The sequence below is a fragment of the Bombus terrestris genome, chromosome 5 (assembly GCF_910591885.1).
Source record: "Bombus terrestris chromosome 5, iyBomTerr1.2, whole genome shotgun sequence".
Lineage (NCBI taxonomy): Eukaryota > Metazoa > Arthropoda > Insecta > Hymenoptera > Apidae > Bombus > Bombus terrestris.
This window is the reverse complement of record NC_063273.1, coordinates 699,030-715,793: the sequence shown is the minus strand read 5'-3', so window position 1 is coordinate 715,793 and position 16,764 is coordinate 699,030. Positions and strand designations below refer to the sequence as shown.

The window sequence follows — 16,764 nt, the reverse complement described above, 5'->3', positions numbered from 1 at the left end:
GTATTGTTATTATCGTTATCATTACTTCTTTTTACTGTATTATATGTATATATGCATATTATTTTTTAGAAATTTCAAAATACTTAAGCACAAGAAATGGCTTTTTATATGCATTGATATATCAACAATTAGAAATGTTCTTATAGGTACAGGTTATATTTTTTATTTGTATTACGAAACATATCAAAAATAATATGGTGAAATTAAAAGATTACATAGAATAGAAATAAATATTTTTGATAATACTTAATAAGATTTAAATTTAATTAAAATTTTAATATCAATTATGAAATGTTTAATTTAAGAAGTTCAACTTTCTTTCTGATAATATTAAATTCTTTATTTCTCCCTTCATTATATATACATCATTATTTAGTACAAAAGATTCCACACACATACGCAGACATCCTCGTTACTGTTTGCATCTGTCACAAATTTGCATCCATAGTCATTCAAGTTTTGGATATCATCAATTATTAATCAAGTTCAATTTTCCATATCGTATCTAATTCTTGACTTGAAAGGATAAAAAGTATAAAAATTTAATGATTAAGGGATCCTTTGTTCGATTCTTTAACATCTAGTATATATTTTTGAAAACACTAATCTTTATTTCTTTTGTTTTTGGCATTTTAATATTATTATGTACAATGCAACAAGTTTACGATCTTATCATTATTATCTGTGAGTATTTTCTGGAGCTTTCGTGTAATTATTATATGACTTTCTGAGATACTTGAGGTAACAATACCTTTAGTCTACTATTCTGTGGCTTTCCCGTGCTTTGTAGGCCACAGTTTTTCAAACTTTGACTTCATCTTGAACACAATTCAACTTCACTACTGCAGAATGTGGGTATAGAGATGAGAAGAATTTTTATATACACATTAGTGATTAATTAGCGGATGTGACAAACTAAGTACACTTCCTATTTATTTTAACCTTGCAATACAATTACAAATAGACCCAGTCACATATGCATATGAAACTAAGTCTATAATATTATATTATATATATATATATATATATATATATATATATATATATATATATACATATAATATATATATATTATATATATTATATATATATATTATATATATAATATAAATATGTATATATATATATATATATTTTTTTATTTATATATATATATAAATGTTACTAATATAAATATATTATATTGGGATATAATATCCATCATCCACTTTTTAAACAGCAGACTAAATAATCTAGACATGATATTGTCAAATAATTAATTTAAATAAATGTTTATGTATAAAACAATTATAAGGTTCAGAATTGGATAATAAGATTTTCTGCAAAACAATACATGTTTTAAAAAATAAGGATAGGAGGTCGATTTAATGGAAAGCCATTTTTTTTTACTATAAGTTCAACTGACTTAGCAGTTGTAATTTTGTTATTGATTGTAAGTTAAATGTTCAACATGATTGGGCGGATGGCAGTAGGCAATGCTCCAAATGATAATCACAGACAGACTGATTTTGGGTATGGAAGTTTTAGTATTGTTGTTAATGTTTTATCACATTTTTCAAAAGAATATTCTAATTGAAATTTTAAGAAATGAATTATTTTTCAATTTGTTTTTCATTGGACTACTTTGTTCAACTTATTTAGAATTTAAAAAGTATAAATACAATAAGATCTGGATAACGTTCTTGTATATTATATGAAACATAGGAGACACAGTTCTTTTTAAATACACATTATTTATTTTTTATTACTTAGCATTGAAAAGAATCGAACATTATCCGATCGCTTTTATGTATTTCAGAGAAATATGCTTAAACATGATTGGCTAAATATCGGCCAACCGGATTTGATATACGTTGAGCAGTACCTCTTGAAATCCTTATTTTACAATTTCAGGAGACGATCTTCTATTTCTTAAGGCTCATTTCCATTCATCCTATTTCTCTCATTCTCACACAGATTTTATGGCTATACAACATTAGAGTTGGACAATTTTTATTCGAATAATAATCAATAAACAAAATATTTAAATAAGATGTTATTCTCAAATATTTATTTATTTTTTACTAATTGTATTATATTTTTGCAAATGAATGCGATCCTTATATGAATTGCATTTTTTAAAACATCCAGTCGACACAGAAATTTAATAATTTTCTATTATAATAATCATTTTTTAGACGACACACTATAAAAAAACATTGTTATTTATAATACAAAATTATTTATACTTGTATAATTAATAAATTTTATAAGTAAACTTCTAAGTGACCAATTATTTAATATCAAATTTAATGATGATTTATTTAATTCTTTACTCCATCTCTTTTTATTAATATGAAATTAATTTTTATGTTTTTTAATTTTTATTTCTATGTTAATTTTAATACAATTATTCGAAATATTTTTGTAACACAAACAAAATAGACTGTATATTTATTCGAATAAATTTCATCCATCTAAATAGACTTAAAAATAAATAGACCATAATCCTAATTAAAGTTCCCTTAATCAATTACCTACATATTAATAATACATATATAGAATAGTACTAATAACAATGCAGTAATAGACACAATGGTAATAATAATAATGATAGTAATGATAATAATAATTTATTCGAATAATGTCCAACTCTGTATTAAGAGTCAAATTACAATATGTACGTTTGAAACGTAGTATTTAAGCATTTTTACACGTATATTAAGAAATATGAAAATGACAGTCTCTGCGGAAAAGCCAAAAGTATCAATTTGTGACATACATATTTTATATGTTAACCGACGCAAGTATCGTAAATATTGATGTCCAATTTCCATTAAATAAACTGATAATGACTAATATTTAATTATTTGAATAAATAATTATCAAAGTATCGTTTGTAGTGCCAATAAATATTTGTCTATGTAAATAAGTATTTTAATACCATGGAGAATAATATTACTACATTAGTGTTTTTCATGATAGCATAAATATTCATATAAAATTTTTGTATACTTTTCTTCTTTCCATAAAATTTTAACTGTACAAGTTTTAATACTTATTGATTTCAACAATATATTGCAAACTTTAGTAGAAACTTGGATAATGTCCTTTCTTAATATGTTTCATAAGTAATTTTTTTAAAACATATGTAAATAATAACAGCGTATAAAACGTATGATATGACGTAAAGAAAAGAAAATAAATAGTTGATGATTTAGATTGTCAATTGCAATTGTATTCATTAAAAACATATATAACTCATGAAAGACACGAATAAAAATTCACTCTATTTGCATTTTATTCACACTTGTTGTTGATTAATTTATAAATTTTAATGCTTAGATATATACAGAAAACGAATTAGTTTCGTAATTAAGTATTCAAATAAATATGAATTCCAATACATTTTGTAGATATAGAAAAGTGTAGAATTTTTAAAAATTAAATATAAATTGAATTAAATATTATGTGAAGGATGGATCTTCCGTAGAGACAATTGGATTCCCTGATGAAACGAAGGGTATTGTTTCTATAAATAAATGGTATTCTTAGAAGTTAACTGATCAATCAATCAACCAATCAATCAATCAATCAATCAATCAATCAACCAACCAACCAACCAATCGACCAATCAATGAATTAATTACGTATTTACAGACAATACAACATACATCGCATCATCGAAGAGCAGATTAGCTCTTTGAAAGCTCACTCACCGCTCATCGAGCACGACGATCATCTGAACTATAAAACCGAAGGGAATTGAACGGACACCTAGCCGACTCGTGATCAACTCCACAAAATTTTTCTATAACAGATAAATTTTAATTTGTTTATGTTGCAAACGATCACGATTCTTTTCATAAATAATGCAAAAATAATCTACCTTTATTTTAATTAACAAGGAGAGATAGTAAATAATTATGATATATAATAAAGTTCTTAAATGTAGAAGTAGTAAAATATTCTTTAAGCCTGAAAATATAGTTTTTTTAAAAATTGGATTGTGTTTACTTACGCTGGTTTAGAGGCCTTCACGGAGGAACTCTCAATATTTTTCTTTTTGCTACTTCTGCATTTTCTGACGTAAGCTTCTATTAAGTGGGCAATCTTTTTTGGATTGATTTCTCCTGTTTTATTATGACATATCTACCAAAACAATAAAATGAAAGCTAGGCAAATATAATAAAATTGCTTAAACACTGATAGATGATGTTCTGATAGATAGTATTTCTTTTCTGACGTTTTCTATTATAACTTTTATTTAAAGGAAAAATATATATATGTATATATATACATATATATACACCTACCTTAGGTACTGCTTTCCGCATAATATCCTTGTACTCTTCTTTTGTTACGTGCTTTTTTGTGTAATGTGGTTTCAAAACTAATTTCACTTCTTCAACTACTCGTTCTTGACGATTTAATTTTTTTAGGAACTACAAAATAATTAAACATAATATCATTAAAAAATATATATGGCAAACAGGTTATTTAATAACCTTTAGAGAAATTAAAGGCTTATAATATTTAATTATAAAATATTTCAGAGAAATTTATTTTCAAATGCAATACTCTAAATTGTTTTTCGATGTTTCTCCAATATTTTGACAAATATTTATATTTATTTTTGCTTAAATATTAGAAGTAAAGAGAACCCAAAAGAAAAGAAAACCCAAACCTTATCCTTGACTTGCATTTCAACTGCAGAACTTGGAAGATCATCCAATATTTGAAGCTGGTTTTCGTCCATTCTAACACCAACTTTCGGATTTGTGGATTTCTTCTTATCTTTTTGAGGTTTTTTGCTCCTACTTGATTTACTGATTGTTTTTGTGGTCGGTAAAGCACCAAAAAGGGCATCAAATGCATCCTTTTTTTCGGTGGATTTTGCCGTTTTTGAATTGCTAGTTTTCGTAGGTTGAGATCCAACGGGTCCTGCTCCACTTCCTGCTCCAGCAGCAGGTGAATTGTTATAATTCGTAGGACTCGGTGGATCGAAGATTCCATCGCTAAGTGTCGACCCAGGCGAATAAGGGGAAGACATATCCACATTGTCCGTTGTTTCTGTGCCGGCATCGTTTCCATTTTGTCCGTTGGTTTTTGTTTGTCCGGACTTTGAGCTTCTTGAGGATTTGCCTGAATTCGTAAAAACCGAAGGTGCCTGCGAACGATCGCCAGGACGTTGTTTTTGTTGATTACTCGGTGAAATTCGATTCGACTGTAACAAGTTACGTTGATTACTATTCGAATTTGACGCATTAAATACTCCACTTCTCTGTACTGCTGCAGCTACTGTAGCTAGTACAGGATTCATCACCGCGAAAGGATTACTCTGGTTTTGCACATTTTGTTGACTCTGCTGTACCTCTAAGTTCCCGGTTGAGACTACAGTGTCCTTATTGTTTTCATTATCGTTAACGTCATCCCTTTGCGGAGAAGCTCTCTTGATCGTAACCATAGAAATGATCTTAGGTTTCTCTAGTTGCTTTTCTTGACTCTGCCTCTCCTGATTTTGCAGATTTTCCTCTTCGAGGATATTACTATCCGCAGAATCGTGCTTCCTCGGTGACCTTCTTCTTTCATCGCCGGAATTCGCCTCTTGACTAACATCGGGTGTTGGCGATCTTGATTTCGTTGGATCAAATGGATCATACGCATCTGGACTAGTTGGTGGTGATGTTGGAGGTTCTGGAGGAGTATTTGGTCCAATTTTTAATCTCAATTCTAGCTCCTCCTGCGCTCTCATTTCTAATTCTTCTTCGACCCTTTCATCCATTTCCTCCTCTTCTTCCTCATCTAAAAGCGGATTCAACATTGACGGTCGCAAGTTACTGCTCTGCTTATTTATTGAGAATTTGATTTGCGGCTCTGGAGGTGTTTTTGGACCCTGAGAAATAAATTGTTCTCGCGGTGGAGAATTTTGAGATGGTTGACATTGATCTGGCATAATTTGTTGAATTTGCTTATCGTCATCGTCACTAAGAACTATCACGTCTCTAGGAGATGGAGTCTGTTCCCGGAATGGAGACTGATCCAGATCAATTACTGCAACTGGTTTCTTTGTAGCGGCTATTTCAGCTGCTTTTGATTTTTTCTTTTTATCCTTCTTAGGCTTTGGAGATTTAGAACGCTTGTCCTTCGACTTTTCTTTTTTCGATCGTTTCGGCGGATCAGTTTGAAGTGATTCCCTACGACGTCGTTTTAGGGGAGGAATTAGAGGAATTGTTTCTGGAAGTTCGGGGACTACTGCTTGATCGTTTTCGTTATCCTTATTAAAACACACACTAACCAAAATATTATCTCCACTGGCGAAAACCTCTTTCGACGGTGGAGGAGTCCTGTTTCTTTTCCCCTTTCTTTTCTTTTCATCTTTAGCTTTTTTGCTTTCCTTTTTACGTTCTTTTTTTTTCTTCTTAATAGCTTCCTTGTTTGTTAAAATTACAGTTAGATTTTTTGGCGGAACTGACACATTATCTAACATTGGGGACCATTCTCTAGAAGTAATTGGTTCTTGTTGTACGTGCTGTGGTGTTTTTGATCTAGATCTCGACCAAGATGGTGTCCATTGTGCACTCCAAGATTCTCTTTCTTCTCTTTCCCTAGAAAATTCTTGTTCCACAATTTTGTCAACTTGTTCCCAATTCCTAGAACAAGACCTTCCTTTTGATCTTGATCTACTTTGTGCTTTTCTCTTTGAATGTTTCCTTTCCCTAGATTTCGACGACTTTCTAGGTGATTTTGAACGAGACTTCTTTCTGTTTCTTGATCGACTTCGAGATTTGTACTTTTTCTTGTCTTTGCGCCTATCGCGAGATCTAGATAAAGATCTTCTGGATCTTGATATAGATCTTCTTTGTCTAGATCTTGACAAAGACCTTCTTGATCTAGAGACCGATCTTCTGGATCTTCTTCTTGATAAGGATCTCCGTTTTCGAGAAACAGATCTCGATCGCCGTTTTCGAGAAACAGATCTCGATCTCCTTCTAGAAAGGGATCGTTTCCTTGAAGAAGACCTTCTTCTAGAAGTTGATCTTCTCTTCGGCGATTTACGTCTTCCACGCGAAAGAGATCTCCGCCTAGAGAGAGATTTGGAATAAGATCTACGATCTCTGGACCACGACCTTTGTAATCTAGTTCTGGATCTGCTTCTGGAGCGGAGCTTGGAATATGATCTAGAACGTTTGGATGAACTACAACTCCTAGACCTACTTCTTTGTCTCGATTTTTCTCTAATATCTCTTCCATACTCATCTTTCCTAGGTCTTGAAGGTCTTTCTGCAACTATTTTCCTAACATCATATCTGGGTAATTCCTTCCTTTTTTCTTTCTTCTTCACCACTTCTTTCTTTTTCTTTAGCTTTTCTCTTTCCTTCGATTTTGATCTTTTTTCTTTGTCTCTATAGGACCTCTCTTTCGTACTTTTTGAAAGTTTCTTCCATGCTACTTGATTTTCTGAAGCAATATTTTCTTTATTTTTTTCTGTTTCTTTGCTCTTCTCTTTTTTTTCTTTTTTCTTTTGCTTCTTTTCATCTTCCTTTTCTTTTTCAGCCTTATCGCCTTCTTTCATGGTCTTTTCTTCGACAATTTCACCATCTTCCATTTCTTTTTCCTTTCGTAAACCCAACAAGGTTAACTCGTCTTCGAAATTCATAGCTTCGTCCGTCTCTGATATAGCTTCTGTACCTAAGACATTGTAATCCACTGGAGTCCTACAGCTATCTAAATCGTCAGGTTTATCTTTTGTTGGTGTGATTGGTTCTAATCCACTTTCAATTGGGGGTAACTGTTCAGAAGAAAATTTTGATTCCTTCAAGGGAAGTTCATCTTTGCAAGGAGTATAAGCTCCATCTGATTCCCACGTGTTCTTATCAACATCTTCATCAATTATATCCTTTTTGCTCATTTTCTCTTTTTCTATGGGGAATCTTTCTTCCTCTTCTTCCTCCTCCTCTTCTTCATCATCATCATCATCATCGTCATCCTCCTCATCATCATCGTCGTCATCATCTTCTTCTTCTTTATCAATATGTCTTTGTTTTTTATCATCATTTTCACTCCTATAGTCTTCGGGGTCTTTAACTTTTACTACATCCTGTTCTTCTCTAATTCTTGAATCTTCTTTTAAATCTTCATCTTCAACATCGGTTTTTAATGTCTTATGAAGCGTAGTAAACGTTTCACTTTCTTCTTCCGACAGACATTCGTTGCTCATTTCATTCTCTACTTTTTTTGGAGACAACTCGGTTACATTTGGTGAAATAGCTATATTTGAATCTTTCTCTATTGCGTCATCTTTAGCTGATACTATTAATTCTTTCTCCTTTTCGTCTTCATCTGCGTCCTTTTCTTTCAAATCCAGAGGATTCGCAGGTGTCAAAAGTTCTTCTGAATCTTCCTGTTTATCTTCTTTCAATTGATCTTCCTCTTCATATTTGTTTTTAGCAATTCTTTTCCGTTCCTCTTCGCGGTCAACAGAAGTCTCTTCTTCTTTTGCAGGCTGCAAAAATAATGTTTATAAAAATAATTACACATGTAAAATATAATATATTGCATTATAACTACTACTTACCTCAGCTTCTTTTTTCTTTTCATTGTTAGTCTCCTTTTCTTCTTCTTGCAATCCTAACAATCTATTATTAATCTTCAATTTACTACCAATCTTGAACGTAATCTTTCCCCGGCTATCGTGAGAAATCTTTTTTGGTGGAATTTTACTTAAAGTTTGCCTTTCTTTTCTCAATGCTTCAACATATGGGTCTGATGGTTCTGGAATATCAGCTAGATCGCAAGCCTGAACATCGCCAACAATGACATCATCGTCATCGGGAATCGAAGGAGGGAGAGGAGGTGGTTCAAGTGGCCCTATTTGTTGAGATAATTGTTGTTCAGTATGCCGTGCTACATCGATCGTTTGAGAGGAATAAATGGAGAAGTTTGGACAATCGGCTTGAGAATCTTCTTCGTCCTCGTCATCATAAGCTGATAAACGAATAGATGTATCCGAGGTGTCTGTTTGTGCCATATTTTTCACACTGTGTTCTTCTTTCTTCTCTTCCGAAATTTCTTCGTTTTTCTTTGTTTCACTATCGCTATCACTATCTACAGAGAAGGGGTCATACTTATCATTCTTTGGAGTATCTTCTTTTTGGCTATCATCAATAACTAGTTCTTGATCACTATCTTTATCGCTCTTAGAATTTTCTTCAAAGTCTAAAAGTCCTGACGGAGGTTCTGGTGGAGGTAACAAAACCATTGAACCATTTTGTTGATCTTGAAGCTCTCCATCAGATTTTGTTTCAATATCGCAATAAATATCGCAATCTTCCTCTTGTCTAACAGAGACATTTTCAATATCTTGTGGTTGTTGGTCTATAATATCGGTTCTCGGAGTGTCCTCTGGTAAATTTGGTGGCATGTTATTTTGAGGACGTTCAACAGGAGCTTGTGGTGACCGGGGGCGATTGAACCTCTCAGGAAAAGAATGATGCTCAGAAAATCCTTCAGCAAAATTAAATTGTGGTCTACCTGAAGGCATGAAGCGGAATCTTTCATTTCTAAAGTGTTGAGGATTTCGATTTCTAAATGGAGGATTACCTCCGAACATTGGAGGTCCGCAATGTTCAAAATTTGGATTATAAAACGCAGGTGGTCCGAAATCTCTTCCAAAATTACCACCGCTTCCTCCATAACTATGTCTTCCACTCCCACTTAAAGAATCTCTTCCATAGTTTTGCCCGCCATGACTATGCCTTGTATTATCCCTGTAACCACCCCTAAAATTGCCTCTATTTCCTCCACCACAAGGATTATTATACATTGGGGCCTGCATAATCGATTCTGGATTGATTATAGACACATCTAACGGAACATCAGATCTAGAAATATCTAGTGGAGCATCAACTCTAGAAACTGTATCTTCTACAACAGATTCTGTCTCTGCGGTTTTAGATAACCCTTTTTCTTCTAATTTTTCTTTCTTCAAGTCACTCAACTCCTTCTTTTTCTCTATTAAGAGAAGCCCATTAGCTTTTAAAGTCACACTACTATTTTTTGAATGCCAAATCTCTTGGTCATTCATTATACTACTTAAAAGATCATGTTGAGGTTGTTGTGGAATAACAACGTTTTTTAGACGCAAGTGCCTTCGAGAGGAAATTGCAGAATGTCTTTGAACAGTTATAGTGGGACCAATAGTTGTATGATAATCTTCCATATCCGATCTATAAACGAAAATATTAAAAGCTTAGTTAATTTCATTATATTATTCAATAATATTATTTTAATATCCAGATTAATATTCTGTAAACATTGAATTAAAAACTTATATATTTACCCCGGGGGACTATAATCCAAATTAAGACGATCTCCGAAAAGACTAATTCTTGAGATTCCAGAATTATGTCGGGAAATATTTAATGCGGATCTTTCTGGTATAATTGGTCGATTTTTAACAGTAGGTATTAAAATAGGAATAAATGGCTTACAAATACCCAAAGAATTTGCAAGTCTTCTCTTGCTAGTAGCTAAAGTAGTGGCTACAGTTCTAGCGCGACGTCTACGACTTTTTCTCTATAAAAAAGTAAATATTCTTATTTTTAATTATTTTTTAAAATAATCTTTGTCCTCGTCTTTTCTTTGTTCCATTATTTTTCCTTCTTTCATAATTTGGATATTATACAATTAACATGACTAAATATTTTGTAGAAAAGATGTTTTATTAAAAAAAAAAATATGCATATACCAGAGAAACAGATGAATTAATTATACACATACTCGTACATATTACTCGTACATATACTTATATATAACTAAGACTTTCAGAAAGCAATATTAAAATACCTTTCTTCTTTTTGTTTTTCTTCTTTTTGATCCAACTGCAGCCACTTTGACATATGCTACAATCTCTTCTTCTTTCCCATTTTCATTACGTTCTGTAATTCTAACTTCTTTTAGAATAGTTCCTCTAGAAACATTTTTAGATCTTCCAGACTTTCTTGAATTATTTCTCGTTCCACTTTTTCGCGAACTACCTCCAGATCGTTGATTATTACTATCTTTTCTTCTAGTTTTATTACCCGAATTTTCGGAATTATTTTTGTCATTGATTCTTCTTCGAGATTTCCTGGAAATACTTTCATCACTGGAGTCGCTGGAACTACTTCTATATTTTCGTGATTTTCCAGAATGTTTATTCGAACAGTTACGATCTCTAGAACCTAAAGAGCTGGAGGCATTGCTTGAGGATCGACTTTGACTTTTATCTCCATAGGATTCCAAACCAGATGAAGTAGAAGGTTGATTTGGATCAAATGTCAATTGACGAGTTAATAGCGTATTATCATCTAGTCCATTTCTTCTGTAAATACGGATTTCGCGTTTATTAAAAATTTAAAAATCTTTGTACTTTAATTTTCATAAAAATTTATTGATGAAATGATTTTATTAATGAAACTCAAATTATACATATTTTTTATCTTATCATATACCTTCGAATAGTAGCTCTAACACGTTCTGTATGTCTAGTGCGAGGTATAATCCTTGGATAATAATCTTGTGGTATATTGGTACGAATTCTTCCATAAGTAACACCAAGTCTGCGAGCTTCATCCACTAGATCTATGATTTCCTCCACATCAATTTTCAACTAAGAATAAATAATGTAACATTTTGTTTAATCTTTCAATGGTCATATATTATTGGTAGTAATAATGTTCAATTATTTCAGGTAGCAAATTACTGATACATATATGAATATGAATATAAACAGCTTACAGTTTCTGCATTGGTTTGATTATTCTGGGAACATTCTGGACAAAACCACTCCTCTATAGGTACTTCATCTAATGGAGGCGTTAAGCATTCTAAATGGTAACCACGATCACAACCATCGCAAAGAAGCATACGATCTTCTCTATTACTTTGATGGCATACTTCACAAAATGTAAGATCATCCAATTTCTCTTCTTCGCTGGAAGCAACTTCTACCGGGATGCATCTTATAATCTAGGAGAAGACATAAAACTAGAAATTAATTTTTATTCTTTAAACGATAATTATAATTTTTATTTTCATAACACATACTTGACCACCTAGCTTATCTCGGACATTAATTATCGTGAAAGTTTGTCGATCCACTGGACAAGTATTTATATTTTTACTCCACTCAATCAAGCATTCTAAACAAAAACAATGTTCACAGGAAGAAGGACTGCCTAATTCCTGTCTTTTAAAAGGAAGTAGACAAATTGGACATTTTTCTACTTGATCATCATTATCAGTATCTGTATCTGATACAATTTTTGCAGGTTTTTTGGCTTTTGGTTTTCCAAGAACTTTTCGCCTGACAGGGGACTTTTTTTCTAATTCTGATGAGCTGCTCCAGTCTGATTGCCATTCTGAAATTTCACTACTGTCTCCTAAGAAATAAATTTGATGGATATTATTTATAATATCATGAAATCAATAAATTTAGCTGTATAAAAGAATAAATATTAATAATTAAGACTTTAATCCCTAAGTATCTTTAAACTAACCAAATTCCTTGTATTTACTAGTGTTAGAACTGCTGCTCTCATAACTGGACTCATTCTCTGAAACGACTCTCTGAAAATAAATCGGACACATTTTTTTATAATGTATCATATAATTGTGAGATATGGTAATTGAATAATTCATTTAATATAAATTTATGAAGCATAAAAATCTTCAAAACGGTAAAATATGTTTTATATTTGAGAACTTACGTGGCTTTGTGTTCTAACAGGTCGAATAGGTCTTACTTGATCATCACTATCTTCATCACTAGTTTCACCTTCACTAATGAATTTCTATAAACATAATATTAAAAGAAATATTCAATTGGATTAAAATATTATGTTTAACAATAATAATTTGAAATTTAATTAATTGCCAATTTTACATACAGAAGTCTTTTTTCTTCTACGAGATTGCACTATAGATTCATCACTATCTTCACTATCAAGTTTGACAAGTTTTTTCCGCTTGCCAGATTGAGGAGTTTGATTACTGTCACTAGACATTTTAAATTCTTTGTAAAATCATATCCGCCTTGTCACATATCCTATATATAATTCACAACATTAGAAAATATTAATAACATTAAGTAATGCTTTATAATATTCATCATATTAAAAATTTATCATAATATTTAACCTATTTCAGCATGTAATATTTGAAATTTATATTTTTTATATAATCGTATCTTTTTCTATACGTTTCATCGATTCAATACATTATTTTATGCCTTCTGTTAATTACCTCATACTTTCATTATTAAGTTATTCTATATTTTTGATATATTTAAATATTAAGAACATAACAATCTACAAATATAAAAGAACATTTTTAATATAATATGAAAAATATATTAAATTATCAAAATAATATTTATTTAATAAGATTTGAGAATAAATAGACAAAGGTAACTGTTTTAGATTATACTCATACTATATATCAACAAGATCATAAGATACTATAAGGTTACATAGAAAAAAAAGTTAACAAAAGTAAAAATCAAGTTAATGAGTACAACCTAATATGAAGATTTTTGGAAGATATAAACTTAAGAAGAAAATATAAAGCAAATATCGTAATAATTACAGAAAGAACAAAAATTGGCAACAAACATAGAATATCCATATAAATACATCTGTTAAAATTTATTATTTTTTAAGCGAGTCATAAATTGAATAAAATTTAGTTAATGTAAATAATGTAAATATGGTGCTAAGACTGAAATGAATAAAAATGGAATAAAAAATTAGTGTTATATTTAGATTTAAATGAGACAAAGATCAACGTTATAACTAAATATGTACACATTTAATGCACAATGCCATATTTATTTCAGAGATATTACACATATATTGTATCTTATAGAATAAATTGTAAACCGGTTTTTCGGTTAACAATTAAAATAATATAGCCAGAGGAAATTTCAAAATATTTCATTTACATGTCTATCCAAAACTCGTCGAGGTACTTTGTGAGTCACTGTATATAACCACATTAGCACATCACTAAATTCTTTTCATTGGAAAAAAGTTACTCAAATAAAATATTTTTTTCTCTGGCATACTTTGCAAATGATTTTTCCTAATCGATCGTCATTTCGATATGATTATAAAAAATTTTAATAATAAATTTGCAACATTTTCGATGAAATTGTGCTAAGAATAAGGGTCGAGGATCGAACAATACGAGGAAGAACCTAAAAAAATGTCAATTTACCTTCGAAATTCTGACGATTCCGACTTTGCACTGTATCAAGAGGATCTAATATCGATCATACATCATTAATGATTTAATTATTGGCTGATTCGATGTTGCCTTCGATGCAGTTTTACAAATGTTGACAGAGGGTACGCTTAAAGTTGAGAAACTGCCGACATTTTGGCTGCCGACGCCGTTCGCGACGTTGCGCTATTTTCTCACTGTTTGTCTAATTCATCGAGAAACTACATATTTCATAATTATTTACATGAAATAAATTATATTTTGTTTTAAGAGAGATATATATATTTATAATGTCTAGCTAGAAAATTTTTAAAATTTAAAAGGTTTAAATTTGTTTAGATCGTTGCTTGATTTTTGGTAAGCATCCGCCGGAAACTACAGAAAAGCAGTAAATTTAACTTTTAGCTTAACTTTGGTTGTCATATATAGTTATGTATATCTTTAGATAATTTTTCAAGATTCACAACTTTTGCCGATTGTTTATCATTGTTAAAATTATCGTAAAATTATTCGTTTTTGTATTCTTATCTTTATTTATATTTTGATTGCTGCTAATTTTATATTATTCTATAGATTACATACTATGATAAACTTTTAATATTATGAATACTATGATGTATTAATTAATTAATGTTAGTATTGTTATTATTATATGATTATTTTTATGCAATGTAAAAAAATTCATTAAATACTATATTTCGTATATAACGTATCATTGATACTTATTGTTCAAATTAATCGTTCAAACAAAATTGAGCGTAACTTGAGTAGAAAAAGATATTTCTCGTCTGGTATTAAATATTTTATAATCACAATACTCTCCAATTATCTTTGCACAATAATTTTTACAATATTAATTTTCCCGGGAAAATTTTAAGTTGCTTTGTAATTCTACCACCTAACTGAGTTACAAGAGCGTTACTGTCTTTTGTGGACGAAAAGTACGCAAAGATGGGTCGTATGCACGCACCAGGGTAAAGTTAATTAAATTCCAGTGTAATTTATCATTACATTCAATAGATATATACAAAAGTTATTTTTTTCTTGCATACCTTTTAATTTTTTCAATTATTATAATACAATTTTATAAAGTTCTAGCATAAATAATTGACACAGCAGTGTCTTTTTTAACGGCCATGTGACCCTTATTTAAAGTAGTAATAATCATATTCTTTTGAGATAGTTTATCCGTTTTGTTATATGTTAATTATGTTTATAATAGTTTAAAATTTGGAATTTAGGAGATGTTGCTTTCTGTGTACAAACTTTTCATATCCTCTGTCCTTTTGTATACATAACCTCAAATTGTCCCCTTTAAATACTTAAATATTTTTTAAAGGAATTACTTAATAGTATTTTTCTTGACTGATATTATCTCTGCTTAGATATAGTTGATTTGTTAACAGATAATTTTTATTAAAAGCACCAGGTATTTCAATAACAAGAATTAATAATATTACAGAAAGGGTATATCCCAGTCAGCGTTGCCCTATAGACGGAGCGTTCCAACATGGTTGAAACTGACACCAGAGGATTGCAAAGAATTAATTTACAAACTAGCTAAAAAGGGGCATACTCCGTCTCAAATTGGTAATGTTTCATTTTTATTTGATATAGTTAGTTTATTGAATATTGTAAAATTCACATTTGCACATTAATATATTATATTTGTCATATTTGTCATAATACAAATTACGCCTTTATTTCTCTTATATCTCGTTTATCGACACTTGTACAAATTTAACGTATTTCAAGCAAATTGATTAAGACTCAGTGTTTAATCGTTGTTTCTTATCAATAATTTGCGATAGTAAAAATGGTAACTTTTGAGATGGCAATGGCATTTTGTCATGCTATTATAGGTACTTACCAACAGCTAAAAGTTAAATTTATTAAATTTGTTCATTTGTTCAAGAATACGATACTTGTACGTAATGTCACGATAATGACTAAATAGATAATCAAATCTTGTAGGTGTGATTCTTAGAGATTCTCATGGAGTGGCACAGGTGCGTTTTCGCACTGGAAACAAGATTCTCAGGATCGTCAAAAGTATGGGGCTTGCTCCAGACTTACCGGAGGATCTGTACTATTTAATAAAAAAAGCAGTTGCTATCAGAAAACATTTGGAAAGGAACCGTAAGGACAAAGATAGCAAGTTTAGATTGATTCTTGTGGAGTCTCGAATCCATCGGCTTGCTAGATATTATAAATCAAAGGGGACGCTTCCAGCAAACTGGAAGTACGAGAGCTCAACTGCTAGCGCTCTTGTTGCTTAATTATTTCTACGTATCTCTTAACAAAATAAAAATTTAAATATACGTTGCTTGTGTTTTACTAAACGCAACCCACTGCAAATTCTCTATTTCCACTTGATAACTAAGTTGTCAACTATTGGGTTGACAACTAAGTCGACAACTATTGGGTTGACAACTAGGTGATTGCGGTTTTTGTCATTAGGTGGTATTGAAAAAATCCGCGATCATTTTGTTGCCAACCGAATATATTCAGTTTAACGTT

At 30.8% G+C, this 16,764-nt stretch overlaps 2 protein-coding genes across 3 annotated transcripts; one reads left to right on the top strand and one right to left on the bottom strand.

The window, feature by feature from the left end:
• Positions 1-2,593: 2,593 nt before the first annotated feature.
• Positions 2,594-14,428, bottom strand: LOC100643402. Of its 2 annotated transcripts, XR_007224001.1 has the most exons (15): positions 14,239-14,428; positions 12,912-13,069; positions 12,732-12,815; positions 12,522-12,591; positions 12,070-12,404; positions 11,761-11,991; positions 11,475-11,632; positions 10,828-11,344; positions 10,322-10,557; positions 8,558-10,208; positions 4,667-8,485; positions 4,296-4,424; positions 4,001-4,131; positions 3,699-3,790; positions 2,594-3,511 (listed from the first exon to the last, which is right to left on the bottom strand). XR_007224001.1 is itself a non-coding variant. In XM_012309044.3 (14 exons), exons 2-14 carry the CDS (start codon positions 13,026-13,028, stop codon positions 3,772-3,774), a joined length of 7,497 nt encoding a protein of 2,498 aa, XP_012164434.2. In that variant the 5' UTR covers positions 13,029-13,069; positions 14,239-14,428; the 3' UTR covers positions 2,594-3,771. The 2 variants fall into 2 exon arrangements, 1 of the variants encoding a protein (XP_012164434.2); XM_012309044.3 differs by having other exon boundaries at positions 2,594-3,790.
• A 686-nt stretch (positions 14,429-15,114) lies between these two features.
• On the top strand, positions 15,115-16,565 carry LOC100649289 (40S ribosomal protein S13). The gene is made up of 3 exons (XM_003395258.4): positions 15,115-15,218; positions 15,707-15,834; positions 16,219-16,565. The coding sequence occupies exons 1-3, from the start codon at positions 15,196-15,198 to the stop codon at positions 16,521-16,523; spliced, it is 456 nt and encodes a 151-aa protein (XP_003395306.1). The 5' UTR covers positions 15,115-15,195; the 3' UTR covers positions 16,524-16,565.
• The last annotated feature ends 199 nt before the right edge of the window (positions 16,566-16,764 follow it).

Bases quoted from the DNA above. Each gene is read 5' to 3' on its own strand.
- LOC100643402 (XM_012309044.3), bottom strand. From the start codon at position 13,028: ATGTCTAGTGACAGTAATCAAACTCCTCAATCTGGCAAGCGGAAAAAA. The intron at 11,992-12,069 runs GTATGTGTTATG...GTCTTCTCCTAG, and splicing joins GAGATAAGCTAGGTGGTCAA to ATTATAAGATGCATCCCGGT. The intron at 10,209-10,321 runs GTAAATATATAA...TTTCGTTTATAG, and splicing joins TTGGATTATAGTCCCCCGGG to ATCGGATATGGAAGATTATC.
- LOC100649289 (XM_003395258.4), top strand. From the start codon at position 15,196: ATGGGTCGTATGCACGCACCAGG. The intron at 15,219-15,706 runs GTAAAGTTAATT...ATAATATTACAG, and splicing joins GGTCGTATGCACGCACCAGG to AAAGGGTATATCCCAGTCAG. The intron at 15,835-16,218 runs GTAATGTTTCAT...CAAATCTTGTAG, and splicing joins GCATACTCCGTCTCAAATTG to GTGTGATTCTTAGAGATTCT.